Source organism: Physeter macrocephalus, chromosome 16, assembly GCF_002837175.3.
Source record: "Physeter macrocephalus isolate SW-GA chromosome 16, ASM283717v5, whole genome shotgun sequence".
Classification (NCBI taxonomy): Eukaryota; Metazoa; Chordata; class Mammalia; order Artiodactyla; family Physeteridae; genus Physeter; species Physeter macrocephalus.
In genome coordinates, this window is record NC_041229.1 from 39,398,895 (window position 1) to 39,412,625 (window position 13,731).

The 13,731-nt window shown below is 51.1% G+C and overlaps 1 protein-coding gene across 2 annotated transcripts; it reads left to right on the forward strand.

Moving 5' to 3' along the window:
* The first annotated feature begins 802 nt into the window (after window positions 1-802).
* Window positions 803-13,069, forward strand: GPR83 (G protein-coupled receptor 83). 2 transcript variants are annotated; one of them, XM_007113521.1, is made up of 4 exons: window positions 803-1,186; window positions 6,046-6,171; window positions 9,297-9,430; window positions 12,389-13,069. In XM_007113521.1, exons 1-4 carry the CDS (start codon window positions 821-823, stop codon window positions 13,011-13,013), a joined length of 1,251 nt encoding a protein of 416 aa, XP_007113583.1. In that variant the 5' UTR covers window positions 803-820; the 3' UTR covers window positions 13,014-13,069. The 2 variants fall into 2 exon arrangements, with proteins under 2 accessions (XP_007113583.1, XP_023987529.1); XM_024131761.1 differs by lacking the exon at window positions 6,046-6,171 and having other exon boundaries at window positions 821-1,186; window positions 12,389-13,013.
* The last annotated feature ends 662 nt before the right edge of the window (window positions 13,070-13,731 follow it).

Consider the following 13,731-nt stretch of genomic DNA (forward strand, 5'->3'; position numbering starts at 1 on the left):
GATCACATAAGGAGAACTGCTTTGAAGTGTTTCCCTGAAAAACTAAGCGCCCACCACCCCCCTCCCCCCACCCCGCAACACACACACATATTGAGTCTTAGTGAAGGGAAGGAAACAAAACCTGGCCAGCCTCCCAGGCCATCTGAAGTCTGATCACTGAAGGCGCTTGCAGAAAGCCTACATCGATTGCCTTGTTCACCTTGGGCCAGAACTGCCAGGCCCCAGTGACCCACCTCAACCTGAAACCTGCCAAGCCTGACGCTCACACTGGACCAGAGTAGCCCCGCGCGGAACAAGGGGGGTTGCCTGGAGCGGGCGGCCCCAGTCCCTGCCGCGCGCCCGCCGAAACCCCAACCGCCCCGGGGCGCCTTCCGCCCGCTCCCTTTCTGATGGCGAGGCTTAAGCAGAAAGCAGGCGGATGAGTGTTTTTAGGGAAACAGCTGTGACGCCTGGCTGGAGTTTTATTTCTAGAGCGAGAGCGGGCTGGGGCCGGGGGTGGGGAAGCCCGCCGAGCCGGAGCGCGTCACGGTCGCCCGGAGAGACGCCGCGCCGCCCGATAGGCAGAGGAACTCGCTCGCCCGCAGCCGGGGGGCGCAGCGGAGACACAAAAGTGCGGCCGGCGGCCCGGAGCGCGCCGATCGCGGGCGGGAGGCCGGCGGGAGGCCGGCGGGGAGTGGGCGCCGGCCGGGCGCTGCGAGGCCGGGAGTCCGTGCGCACACGACCCCGCGCGCTCCTCTCCCCGCGCCCGAGCGCACGTGCGCGGCCTGGCGGGACGTCCCGCCCGCCCCGTCCCGTCCCGGGCGCGGAGGCTCCTGCAAAGATGATCCCTCGGTGCGTGCTGCTCTGCCTCCTCGCAGTGGCGCGAGCCGCGGACGAGCAGAGCCCGGAGGCGGCCCTGCTGGGGCCCAACGCCTCGCACTTCTTCTCCTGGAACAACTATACCTTCTCCGACTGGCAGAACTTCGTGGGCCGGAGGCGCTACGGGGCCGAGTCCCAGAACCCCACGGTGAAAGCCCTGCTCATCATGGCTTACTCCTTCATCATCATCTTCTCGCTCTTTGGCAACGTCCTGGTCTGTCATGTCATCTTCAAGAACCAGCGGATGCACTCGGCCACCAGCCTCTTCATCGTCAACCTGGCCGTCGCCGACATAATGATCACGCTCCTCAATACCCCCTTCACTTTGGTGAGACCGCGAGGGCTGGGCTGGCGCTCCGCTCTCTCCTCTCTCTGTCCTCCTCTCTCTTGCTGTCTCGATGTCTCTCTTATTTCCGTTTTTGCCTCTCTCTGCGTCCTTCTCCCTCTCTCCACCCGATTTCTCTCCTCATTTCCCTGCCGGTCCCCCTCTTCTGCCCGTCTTCCTGTCTTCATCTTTCTTAGCCTCCTCTCTCTTGCCCTCTCATCTCTCATTTCTCATCTCTCAACACTCTCCTCTGTTGGTCCGTCTCTTAGTGTGTCTGCCTCTGTCATTCTTTGTTTGTCTTTCTGCCTGTCTGTCTCTCTTCTCTATCTCTCGGTGTCTTCATCTTTTTCTCCTCTCTGCGACTCTGTCTTTCTCTGTCTCTGTCTCTCTCTCATCATCTTCTAAGCCCGCGCTTCTGCAGCTCATGGCATTGGGGCTCAATGATTCGAGTGTCTGCAGCCAGCTGTGAACAAATGACCATTTCCTGTTTAATGTCACTGAGCATGAACCTGCTTGATGATGGTGCGGTAAATCAAAGCCCCTTGAGATTCCAGCATAGATTCTTAGGTCAACTCCCCCCTGCCTCCCAACCGGAGTACAGCCCATTAAATGCCCCAGCATGGGATGCTGCTTTGCACCAAGCTGAAATATCAAACAGTTGCTAGTTGTTAATGGAACCATGAGTGAATTTTCCTAAACCACTTATTTAAATTGCATTTGCCTTCTGTGGTTTGACAGCGAAGTCTGTGTGTGAAGACTGTGTTGTGGAAGAGATGCGGGTGAGATGGGCTTGGGTCCCAGAGCTGGGGCAGCCTGGGGGCATTCGCACAAGGGTGGTGGGTGATCCCCCCTTCTCTCTCTCACAACCTCCACCCAGCCCTGACTGCTGGGCCTTAGTGGTGTCACTTCTCTCCCTCCGTGACTTGGGACTGTGGTGCTCATGGGTGATTGAGACTGGGGGGGCTATGACCAAGTAATCATCATGACAGTTACACTTTGTATTTCTGCAGCATGAGTTACACTTTTTCAATTTCTGGAATAATCTTGTTGATACTTGAGTTATTACCAAACCATATCTGTTCATATCTCTCTCTCTTATCTCTTTCTCTTTCTTACACACACACACACACACACACACACACACACACGACCAGAAATAACAGACAAGCAAAAAGAAGATTGTGAACTCCCACAAGCCTATCCACCTGTGTGAATGTCCTTCCAACCCTTATGTTTAAAAACTACATTTTCTCTCGTCCTCACTTATGAGAACTTCACTCACATTTTGCAGATGAGGAAACTAAGGCACAGAGAGGTTCAATGCCTTGTCCAAGGTCACTTGGCTAGTAACTGGCAGAGCCAGGATGAGAATTACTTCCCCTGACTCAAGTGCAGCCAGAGGTCTGTCCACTAAGCCACTCAACTGGGACCTAGGGGGCAAGGCACCCTTGGACCACTAATCCAAACCATGGACTTCTCCTGCTCTCCTTCCTGCCTACATTTAACAGATTCCTGGTCACTCAGGATGTTCTGGGGACTAGCCAGGGACAAAGGGACTTCCAGATACCCCCCCGCCCTCCCCACACACTCCCCCCCTGCTGCCTTAAAGCACAGGACAATCCATCTCTGGCTCCTCCTGGATCCCCCTTGGCTTCTGACTTGACAATCCGCAGTGCTGGGGTTGGACTGGGCCACCCAGGACGGGAACTGGGAGGCCCCAGGGCATGGCCCTATGCTGCTGCCCAGAGCAGGATGCATGGCTGGATCTGCAGCAGACACAGGCCAGGTGGGGAGGGAGGCCAGGCTGCGGCTGAGAGCTGACAGCCCCTACCCGGAGGATGTCCTGCAAGAGAGGGGATGTCAGGGTCCTGAGAACCCAGCCCCCGCTCCCGGTTGATCCAAAGCAGCTTGGCCTTCAACCTGACCCATGCAACCACCCCAATCCAAATTCCTGTCAGAGCTTCCAAGGCTCTTGCAACCAGGGGCGGGTCTTCTAAGCCCTCAGCCAGGCTCCTTGAAGGGGTAAGATGTCCTGCCCTTGGGCTGGTTGGTGATGAAATCCTTCCTCCCTGGTCTCCCTTTCTGTCCACTTTACACTCTACATCGGCATGAAGTCCAGCTCTGGTCATTGAGACAAAAGCAAACAGTTATTCATAACTCCCACGGCAGAGCCGAACACAGAATGTGGTGGAGCCTGGAAAAGGCGATCGTTTACTTTGACCTGCCAGAGTCCCACGAGAGGGTCAAAGGAGACTTTTCAGGGCACGTGGCATTTCGGTTTTTTTTTTTTGTTTTTTTTTTTTTTTTGCGGTATGCGGGCCTCTCACTGCTGTGGCCTCTCCCGTTGTGGAGCACAGGCTCCGGACACGCAGGCTCACGGGCCTAGCCGCTCCGCGGCATATGGGATTTTCCCGGACCGGGGCACGAACCCGTGTCCCCTGCATCGGCAGGCGGATTCTCAACCACTGCGCCACCAGGGAAGCCCTCACGTGGCATTTCGAAGGGGCCAGGATAAGTGGGCATTTCCCAGGCCTAGATGAACGTTCATTGCAGACAGAGGGACCCGGGAGGACAAAGCCAAGGGTGTCCAAGTTCACGGTGTGTTGAGGGAACGCTGAGCGGTTCACTGTAGCTGGAGCAGTGGAGGCAAGAAGGCCAGCGGAGGAGCCAGCAGGGCAGGGGAAAGCAGAGGTGGCCAGAAAAAAAGGCTGGGGCAGGGCTGCGAGCGGGCCTGGATGCTCGTAAGGCATCTGGCTGTCTCTTGAAGGCCATGATGATTCTAAGCAGGCGTCTGATTTTTGATTAACAAAATGCTGTCAGCAGTGTGAAGGCTGAATTACAGGGGGACAGACTAGAGGACAAGGAAAGCTGTCTGGATGCTATCATGGTCCAGGTGAGAGATGATGGGGGATTCCACTCGGGCCACGGCCTTGGGACTGAAGAAGAGGGGATGGATTTGAAAACCCTTCGAGGTAGCACTGGTTGGCTTTGGTGATTCATTGATTGTGGGAGGTGAGACGTAGGGGTAGCTAAGGATTTCCTGCTCTGCAAAGTTACTGGGCTGCTCCTCCCTGCCTATTCCAAAGAGAGTAGTGTCCATGGTCTGCTGTCCCAGGTTCATGATCAGACCAGACTTGTCCCTCACGACTCTCATCCACACACTCCAGCCAACAGTTCCAACCCTTGTTCCCCAGACAGGTCCTGGGATTTCTGACCTAGTGCCAAGCCTTTGTTCTTATCTCCCCATGGGCAAATCCTACCTATTCTTTAACGTTCATCTCAAATGTCTAGTATGTTATAATAATGGCAGTTAATAGTGTTAAGTACTTGCTATGTACTAGGCACTGTCGAACCTGCTTTACCTGTGTTATCTGCTTTACATGTGTTTGAGTTTCATAACAATCATGTGAACAAGGGTTAGCCCCATTTTACAGATGAGGAAAATGAGGCTCATTGGGCCTAAATGCCTTGCCCAAGGTGGCAGCTATCACTAGCAAATACTCTGCTGTAAATCCCTATGCAATATTCTTCCTCTCGAGCTGACCTGCTCTTTTTCTTTCGGTGTCTTCTCTCGTTCTCTTTGCCTCAGCGCACTCCCACCCCACCTGGTGGCCCTTTGTCTGGGCCTTCTGTAGGGCACTGACTACTTTCTGTCCTGCATCTGAGATACCTGAGTCCTCCTCTGCCCACATTGGAAGCTCCTTGATCAGAATCAAGGCCTGATCTCTCTTGGGCATGGGGCATTACTCACAGGAGCTCAGGAGCTGAGTGAGTGAGCAAATAGCCATGGAGGATGTGGGGTGAGGCCTAGGTCTGCTCCCTGGACCCCACATGCCCTGGGAGCTTGTCTTCTCTCCCTGCCCAGACGCTGGTCCCTGCTTCCACCTCTGCAGGCCCCTGGGACTCCTTCCCAGATGACGTGTCGCAGGCCTGCTTAACTAGGGCTCCAGAGCACAGCCCACGAGCTGTGTTGTGACTCTTCAGATGTGTCTCCTCCATGAGTCTGAACTCATATGAGCCAAAAATGAATTTTACTATTACCATAAAAATGGCTACTATTTATTTCTAATCGTATCTTTCTATCAATCTGCCAGACGTGTTCCACACTTTGTAGCCTTTTTAAAGTTATTTTATTTTTTAATTTTTTATTTACTTACTTATTTTTTATTAAGTAGTTTTTTTTTTGGCTGCGTTGGGTCTTCGTTGCTGCGCACGGGCTTTCTTTAGTTGCGGCGAGCGGGGGCTACTCTGTTGCTGTGCGCAGGCTTCTCATTGTGGTGGCTTCTCTTTGTTGCACAGCACCGGCTCTACAGTGCAGGCTCAGTAGTTGTGGCGCACAGGCTTAGTTGCTCCGCGGCATGTGGGATCTTCCTGGACCAGGGCTCGAACCCGTGTCCCCTGCATTGGCAGGCGGATTCTTGACCACTGCGCCACCAGGGAAGTCCCTGTAGACATTTTTTTTTTTTTAAAGTCGATCCCTACAATAAGATACAAGGTAGAGATTTTTAAGCCTTTTTTTTTTTGTAAATGAGTAAACTGAGGTTCAGAGAGGTTACCTACCTTGCCCAAGGTCACACAGCTAGAAGAGATTAGAGGTGGGAAATCTAACTCCAGAGCCCATGTCCTTCCCACGCTGTCCTGGCACTGAACAGGGCCCAACCATAACAGCAGGGTCAGGGTTTGTTGAACTGAATGATAGAGAATGAGTCATGCTGGAGAAAACATGTGTGAGCCACAGTCCAGCAGTGCAGAGGAAGGAGGAGGGGGAGAAGGCTCCTGTGGGATGCGCCTCAGAGACCACAGGGAGCGGGTGTCAGTTTCAAGGCCAGTCTGTCTCCTGATGTTTGTGGGCTCATCTCCAGGTCCGCTTTGTGAACAGCACGTGGGTGTTCGGGAAAGGCATGTGCCACGTCAGCCGCTTCGCCCAGTATTGTTCCCTGCACGTCTCAGCCCTGACGCTGACAGCCATCGCCGTGGACCGCCACCAGGTGAGGGCACCCACCCCCCGATGCCCTGTCCTTCTCTCCCCGGCTTTGCTTTCCAGGGGGCTGAAGGCAGTGTTTTAGCCCATTTTTCAGTGAGCATATTTGTCTTCTTATTGACCACTATGAGCATTACATTAGGCATATAGCCCCTAAAATAGGGGCTAAAATAGGCATATAGCTCCCTTTGTGCTAGGGGCTGCAAAACATTATTCCACGTTTGTTGCTCCAGTGAAGACTCACTGCTGGCATTTTGTGTGTCAGAAATGAATGAGTTTGTTTTGGGGGGTTGAAAAGCAGATCTGGAAAATCACAGATGAAAAGAGAGTGGCAAATGCAGGTCCGAGGCAAGGCTCCTGGCTGGGAGATGAGATGGATATTTCTGGACCCAGGTCGTTGAAGAGGTAAACAAGCTGGAGGGGGGCGGGCAGGTGGCAGGCGCAGGCGTCGGGTGGGGTAGGGAGGCCCAGCTTTCTGTCCTGCTCCATCGGATTCACGTGGGCCGATGTGGTGAAGGGAGCTGGAGAGGACCTGAGGCCACTCATCCTGGAGGAGGGCAGCTCCACACGGCGCCTCGCTCATGCTGACTCAATGAACCACTGTTGTACACTGGGTCTCTGCTGAGCCAAGGTGTGCAGGCTCAGGAAAGGGCATGCATAGCTTGCCCAAGATCACATGCCTGGTGACTGATGAAGGTAGGAATAGGATTGAGGTCTGTCTGGCTCCAGGTTCATGCTCGGATCTCTAGAAGATCACTAGCCTGCTCTGAGAAGACGCAAGGGCACCTACAAGGCTGGTAGCGTAAGGGCCACCAGGACAAAGAGAGAATTTATTCTAAGTAGCTCCAAGAGGTACAACAACGACCAAGGGATAGGAAGCTTCTAAGATACGGACTCAAAGATGCAGCTTAGTATGAGGAAGAGTTTTCTGATAGAAGTGTCTGAAGGTGGACAAAGCTACCTGGGGAGGTGGGTTTCATGTCACCAGCCATATGTAAGCAAGGCTTGGATGAACGCTTGATAGGGATGTTTTAGAGGACATTCATGCATCTAATGGGAAATTGGACTTGGCAAACTTTTGAGATCCCTTTAACCCCGAAATGCCGTCATTTTGGCATTTATGTTACAGATGTTTTGGTGCAAAGTGTGAAAAGGTTGCATACAAATATTTCCTGCCTTTTCTTAACCTTCTCCCCTAATTCAGCAAGAGGGACTCTGGATCACCTTTACTTGGACTATACCCACCTCATTTAACACAGCTAACTGACGGTTGACCCTCGGGCCAAAGGCAGGTCTGAGGAGCAGGGGGGCAAGTCTTGCCCACATTGGCCACACTGCTGTGACATATACCCACACATGGGATCCCGTCCCAGAGTCTACAGGTTCTTCAAGTGTCCAGGGCCTCTGACTGAGGCTTCCACTCCCTTTATCAACCTGAACCACAATGGCGCGTGAGGGGCAAGGATGGCAAAGTCCAGAATGGAGATGTGCTGGGCAGCTTCTAAAGCCTAGTCCGTTCCTCCCATAAAACCTTAAAAAATTGGGAGAAGACTTTGGGAGGACACAGCAGAATGTCCAGTGTGTCCTGGGATGGCATCCTGAGACAATGGCAGCTCTTTATGACCTCTCTTTCTGACCCGACTCACCTATCCCCAAATGGCTTTTTCAAGAAGCAATGATTCTAATCTTGCAACCTAAGTGTTCATCAACAGATGAATAGATAAAGAAGATGTGGTATATATGTATGATGGAATACTACTCAGCCATAAAAAGGATGAAATTTTGCCATGGATGGATTTGGAAGGCATTATACTAAGTGAAATAAATCAGCCGGAGAAAGACAATACTGTGTGCTGCCACTTACATGTGGAATCTAAAAAAATACAACAAACTAGTGAATATAACAGAAAAGAAGGAGACCCACAGATATGGAGAACAAACCAGTGGTTACCAGTGGGGAGGGAATGGGAGAGGGGCAATATAGCGGTAGGAGATTAAGAGGTACAAACTATAGCTTATTATAAAATAAGCTACAAGGATATGTTGTCCAACATGAGGAATATAGCCAATATTTTATGATAACTATAAGTGGAGTATAACCTTTAAAAATTGAGAATCACTATATTGTACACCTGAAATTTATACATTATACATCAACTATACTTCAATTAAAAAAAAAGGAATAATGATTCTAATCTTAAAATGAGGATGCTGTTAAATTCCCAAGTCTTTATTTAAACCTCTTAGGAGAATTGATTGGCATACAGTAGCAATCAATTCCAAGATGTTTTTCTGCCCAAAGCCTCTAACAATGGTTTAATTTGGGGCTTGGGAAAGCTGGGCCCCTCTGCAATTTTAGAAATGGCTTTCAGAGACAGTGTGGTGAACCCCCAAATAAAGGGCAATGCAGCTTCCCATGATAAGTGGTGAGAGTCTCCTCTTGATGTGTGTCGCCCTCAGACCCCTCGGAGCCCTTTGTAACTTAAAGGATCTGGAATCATGGGCAGACGAGATGAGATCCCGAGGTGTCACGGCTGCTCCTGTGCCAGCCTCGCTGTGGGTGTCGTGGGAACAGACCTCCGCCTTCACTGCTCCCCCATCCTCTCACTGCACCCGGCTTCTGCCACGCATGACCTGCAAGAGGCATTTTTTTAAAATTAATTAATTTATTTATTTTTGGCTGCGTTGGGTCTTTGTTGCTGCGCGGGCTTTCTCTAGTTGCGGCGAGCGGGGGCTTCTCTTCGTTGCGGTGCACGGGCTCTAGAGCGCGGGCTCAGTAGTTGTGGCGCACGGACTTCGTTGCTCCGCGGCATGTGGGATCTTCCCGGACCAGGGCTCGAACCCGTGTCCCCTGCATCGGCAGGCGGACTCTCGACCACTGCGCCACCAGGGAAGCCCTGCAAGGGGCATTTGAACTGCCTGGAGTCTCTGAGTCCAGATGACACCCTTTCTGTACCCCCGTGGGCTGGACGGTGTGGTGGTACAGCTCAGGGGCTCGATAATGAGTTAAGGGGTGCTTGACTCTAAGTAGGACCTACCTGCCTCATTGTGACAAGTGAGCTGCATCGTTTGGATTTCTTAGTTGCTTCAAACTGTCTTCAGCCAGTGATGCCCAGTTTGCTTGTCTTCCAGGTCATCATGCATCCGTTAAAACCCCGGATCTCAATCACAAAAGGTGTCATCTACATTGCAGTCATCTGGACCATGGCGACGTTCTTTTCACTTCCACACGCTATCTGCCAGAAATTATTTACCTTCAAGTACAGGTGAGATGAACTAGTGGGGAGCAGCCTGGGTATCCGGAGAACCTTGACAGAGGGAAATCTGAGCCCCCTCTGAATCTCAGAGTTACCAGTACCTGCTGCGCTGAGCTGTTCTCTCTGTCTCCTTCCCATCCTGTTGCTTCCAGGCCCGTGGGTATCCTCTGCACTTTTTCTGCTTTTTGTCATCTTTTCTTTGCAACACTTTTAGCTTCCTCTTTAGTCTCTGTCCCTTTGTCTGTAAGGTCAAGGCAGTAGCAATCAGCTTCTGCCACTGGGGACAGGTACTAACCCGGACTGAGATTCAGAATCACCCAGGCCCTGTTTAAAATGGTGATGTTTAAATTCTCTCGCACAACCTACAAACAAACATGTATATCTCTAAGTGTCTCAGGCAGGATGCTCTACCCCGCTCCCCACTACCTCCCATTTATCATATGCTTTGTCCTGTGCTCTCACAGAATGGAAAGCACTCAGTGTCTTAAAATTTAAACACTCGTGTGTGCTGCTAGTCAGTTAAAGGTGATCTCCCCTGTTAGACTGTGAGGTTGCGGGGCGCTGGCCCCATTTCTGATTTTGCCATCTTGGTGTCCCTAGCATCTATATTACTGCCTTCACTTCACGAGCTCTCTGTATGTAGTTACTGAATGAATGAATGAGCTTAGAGTGATCTTCATCGGTTCATTGTTTCAGCTGAAGTTCCATAGAAACAGATCCTGAGATAAAGGAAGGTACATGTGCCTGGGATTTTTAAGAAAGTGATGCCGGGATTAATGGGTAGGGCAGTGGAGAAGCTGGACAGGAAATGGGGAGAGACCAAGGGAGGGTGTGGTTTGCAGGGGGACCTCTGGAGCAGACTGGTAACACAGTTTGCCCGCTTTGAGCCAAGGGAGCTGGGCTTTCGTATGCCAGGCCTTCCTGGGGACAATGGAGATACCTGGCCACTTCTGGCTCATAATGGATCTGTGGAAAGTATCCTCAGTGGCCTTAGGGTAGTCCTAGGCCCCTAGAAGATCACAGCTGACAGCTGTGTCTTGTCGGGTGGCCGGAGCTGGGGGCCTGGTGCTCCAGACCAGTAAAGGGGATCTAGGGGGTGCACTGCTGGCAGGTCTTACCATGTGCTGCCTCACCTGAGACATACATTTACATACACTCCTGTGACATAAGCGGGGTCCAGAGAACAAGCTCTGAAGGCCAATTTCAACTAATTTATAAAGTCTCTGTCCCCGAATTCTAGGCTGTTGAAGGAATCACATACCCACCCCTTCCCAGCGTTCAGACTCCCCAGCTGCCTTCATATATGGAAGGCTATTTCTTTTTTCTGCTAACAAAAGCGAAGAGAGTTTTCTTTCTTTCACTAGTGATGGCCACCTGCACGTATAACAAGATCAACAAGCTACATGGTATGACGGAAAAAAAAGTAGCAATTTTGAGTTGCTGCTCAGAGATTTTACAGTACGAAAACCCTGCTCGCACCCAGAGTCTGGACATTTAGATAAAGACCCGAGCTTAGGCTTCCTGCCACAAGTTCCTGCCTTGCTCTTCCCGGGGCATCTTTTAAAATGACCACTTGTGAAAAATTAGTGACCTCTGCCCCAACCACCTTATAAGTAACAGGTGCTTGCTACCCTGCTCTCTGTCTCTCCTGCTCACCGGTGACCTCAGAGGGAGGAATGCCCTTCTCCTGGCTCATAGTGTCCCCATTCTGGGGTGTAAGTCATAGCCTTGTGGCTTCCGTTGCGTGAGTGTATTGAAACGGCCCCTGGGTTTTCACTTCCCCAAAGTGGAAGGAAGCTGCTGAGGGAGCTCCCTGCCACCTCATTCAGCAAATCATAATCTGCATATTCTTAACTCACCACCTCTGGGTTTTCCAACATACACAGATGTCCCTAAAAAATTTGAAGAGGACTGGGTACGTTGCATAGAAAATAAGTACTTTTTGTCTGAGTGGCTGAAGGTGTATGAGTTCAGGCATTGCCACTCACATTCTCAAGACCCATTTCTTTGCCCCATTCCTTGGATCCCCTCTGGAATGGGAGTAGGTAGTACAATGGGAAATTCCAAGAATTTGGAATGAAGCATGAATCCATCATGCTCCCAAGATGAGTTAATTCTAAGACTAGGAACACCAGTGTTGCATTCATTCATTGAACAAATATTTATTGGGTGTCTATTCTGGGCTGGGAATAATACAAAGTAAAGAGGACACAGAGTGATCTAGGTGTATTTCTCTTTTTTAAAAATTGAAGTACAGTTGATTTACAATGTTGTGTTAGTTTCAGGTGTACAACGAAGTGATTCAGTTATATATGTGTGTGTGTGTGTGTGTGTGTGTGTGTGTGTGTGTGTGTATAAATTCTTTTTCAGATTCCTGTTGGTTATCTATTTTATATATTGTAGTGTGTATATGTTATCCCAAACTCCCAGTTTATGCCTCCCCCCGACCTTTCCCCTTTGGTAACCATAAATTTGTTTTCTATGTCTGCGGGTGTATTTCTATTTTGTATATAAGTTCGTTTGTATCATTTTTTTTTTAGATTCTACGTGTAAATCAATATCATATGATATTTGTCTTTCTCTGGCTGGCTTTCTTCACTTAGTATGATCATCTCTAGGTCCATCCGTGCTGCACATGGCATTATTTCATTTTTTATGGCTAAGTAATATTCCATTGTATATACATACCACATCTTCTTTATCCATTCATTTGCCGATGGACATTTAGGTGTATTTCTTACCTATATAGAATGCCCAGCCTAGTGGGAGAGCTGAAAATGTAATCAGATAATTAGGCTGCTCATCACATGTGCTGCAACAGACAGATGTACCAGGAGCCCAGTGGAGGGAGAGGCCAGTGGTTCTTGGGATGGGGCTTTTCCACGCTGATTTCACACCCTCCTTCTCTATCCCGCTCCCTCTCTGTCTCTCTCTGTCTCTCTCTGTCTCTCTCTCCCCTGCCCCCAGTGAGGACACTGTCCGTTCCCTGTGCCTGCCAGACTTCCCTGAGCCAGCCGACCTCTTCTGGAAGTACCTGGACTTGGCCACGTTCATCCTGCTTTACATTCTCCCCCTCCTCATCATCTCCGTGGCCTACGCCCGTGTGGCCAAGAAGCTGTGGTTGTGCAACACCATTGGAGATGTGACCACGGAGCAATACCTGGCCCTGCGGCGCAAGAAGAAGAAAACCATCAAGATGCTGATGCTGGTGGTGGTCCTGTTTGCCCTCTGCTGGTTTCCCCTCAACTGCTACGTCCTCCTCCTGTCCAGCAAGGTCATCCACACCAATAATGCCCTCTACTTTGCCTTCCACTGGATCGCCATGAGCAGCACCTGTTACAACCCCTTCATCTACTGCTGGCTCAACGAGAACTTCAGGGTCGAGCTGAAGGCATTACTGCGCGTGTGCCAAAGGTCGCCCAAGCCTCAGGAGGAGCGGCCGCCCTCCCCGGTCCCCTCCTTCAGGGTGGCTTGGACAGAGAAAAGCAGCGGCCGCAGGGCTCCACTAGCCAACATCCTCCTGCCCTCCTCCCAGCTCCAGTCTGGGAAGACAGACCTGTCGTCCGTGGAGCCTATCGTGGCAGTGACCTAGAGGAGGAGGGCAGGAAGGGGCGGGGGCGGGGCTCTGTCTCCAGATGAGGCTGGGAAAGGGCTTGAGGACAAAGCCTGGAAAACAGCCTGTCCTCACACCCCTTCACATGCTGGAAGCAGTTCCTGAAGAAGCCCAAGGACGTTTGGGTGCCTAGGCAACTGTGCCCAGGCTCCTCGACCCGTTAGATGGGAAAACGAAAAGGCAACTCCCAGCTCGACACGTGTTTGTGAATTCCTGTCTGAGACATGCTGGTTCCCTGAGCCAGGGGACCCAGGACAGCTTCAGCCCCCATGGGGGCTGAGTCAGTCAACTGCCTACACCTGTCAGGCAGCTACCTTACAGCCCTCCCACCACTGAGCACCCATGAAGGACCCTTGAGTCAGACGTGCGGAGTGGCTGACCCAGATGCACAGCTCTGCTTGAGAAAGGTCCATCGGCCGGTGACAGGTCAGTGAGCCAGAGCCGGCGTGGAGGTGTGTATGCCTCGCTTTCTGAAGTCGCTGGAGCAGGCTGAGTCCCAGTTCTGTGGCGGCCCAACACGTGACAAGAAAAGACCGACTGGGTTTCTTAAAATAAAGAGGAATTACTGAGTTTCCTTAAAACAAAGAAAAACTATTATTGAAACTTTGGAACATTCAGAAAAGCACAAAGAAGAAAATAAAAATCACCCCCTTCTCCCACCAACTTCTGTCAAAATACTGTGGCTTTCTTTGCAACT

Coding starts and splice junctions, on each gene's coding strand:
- GPR83 (XM_007113521.1), top strand. CDS start 821: ATGATCCCTCGGTGCGTGCTGCTCTGCCTCCTCGCAGTGGCGCGAGCC. Junction 6,172..9,296: donor TCGCCGTGGACCGCCACCAG/GTGAGGGCACCC, acceptor CTTGTCTTCCAG/GTCATCATGCATCCGTTAAA. Junction 9,431..12,388: donor TTATTTACCTTCAAGTACAG/GTGAGATGAACT, acceptor CCCTGCCCCCAG/TGAGGACACTGTCCGTTCCC.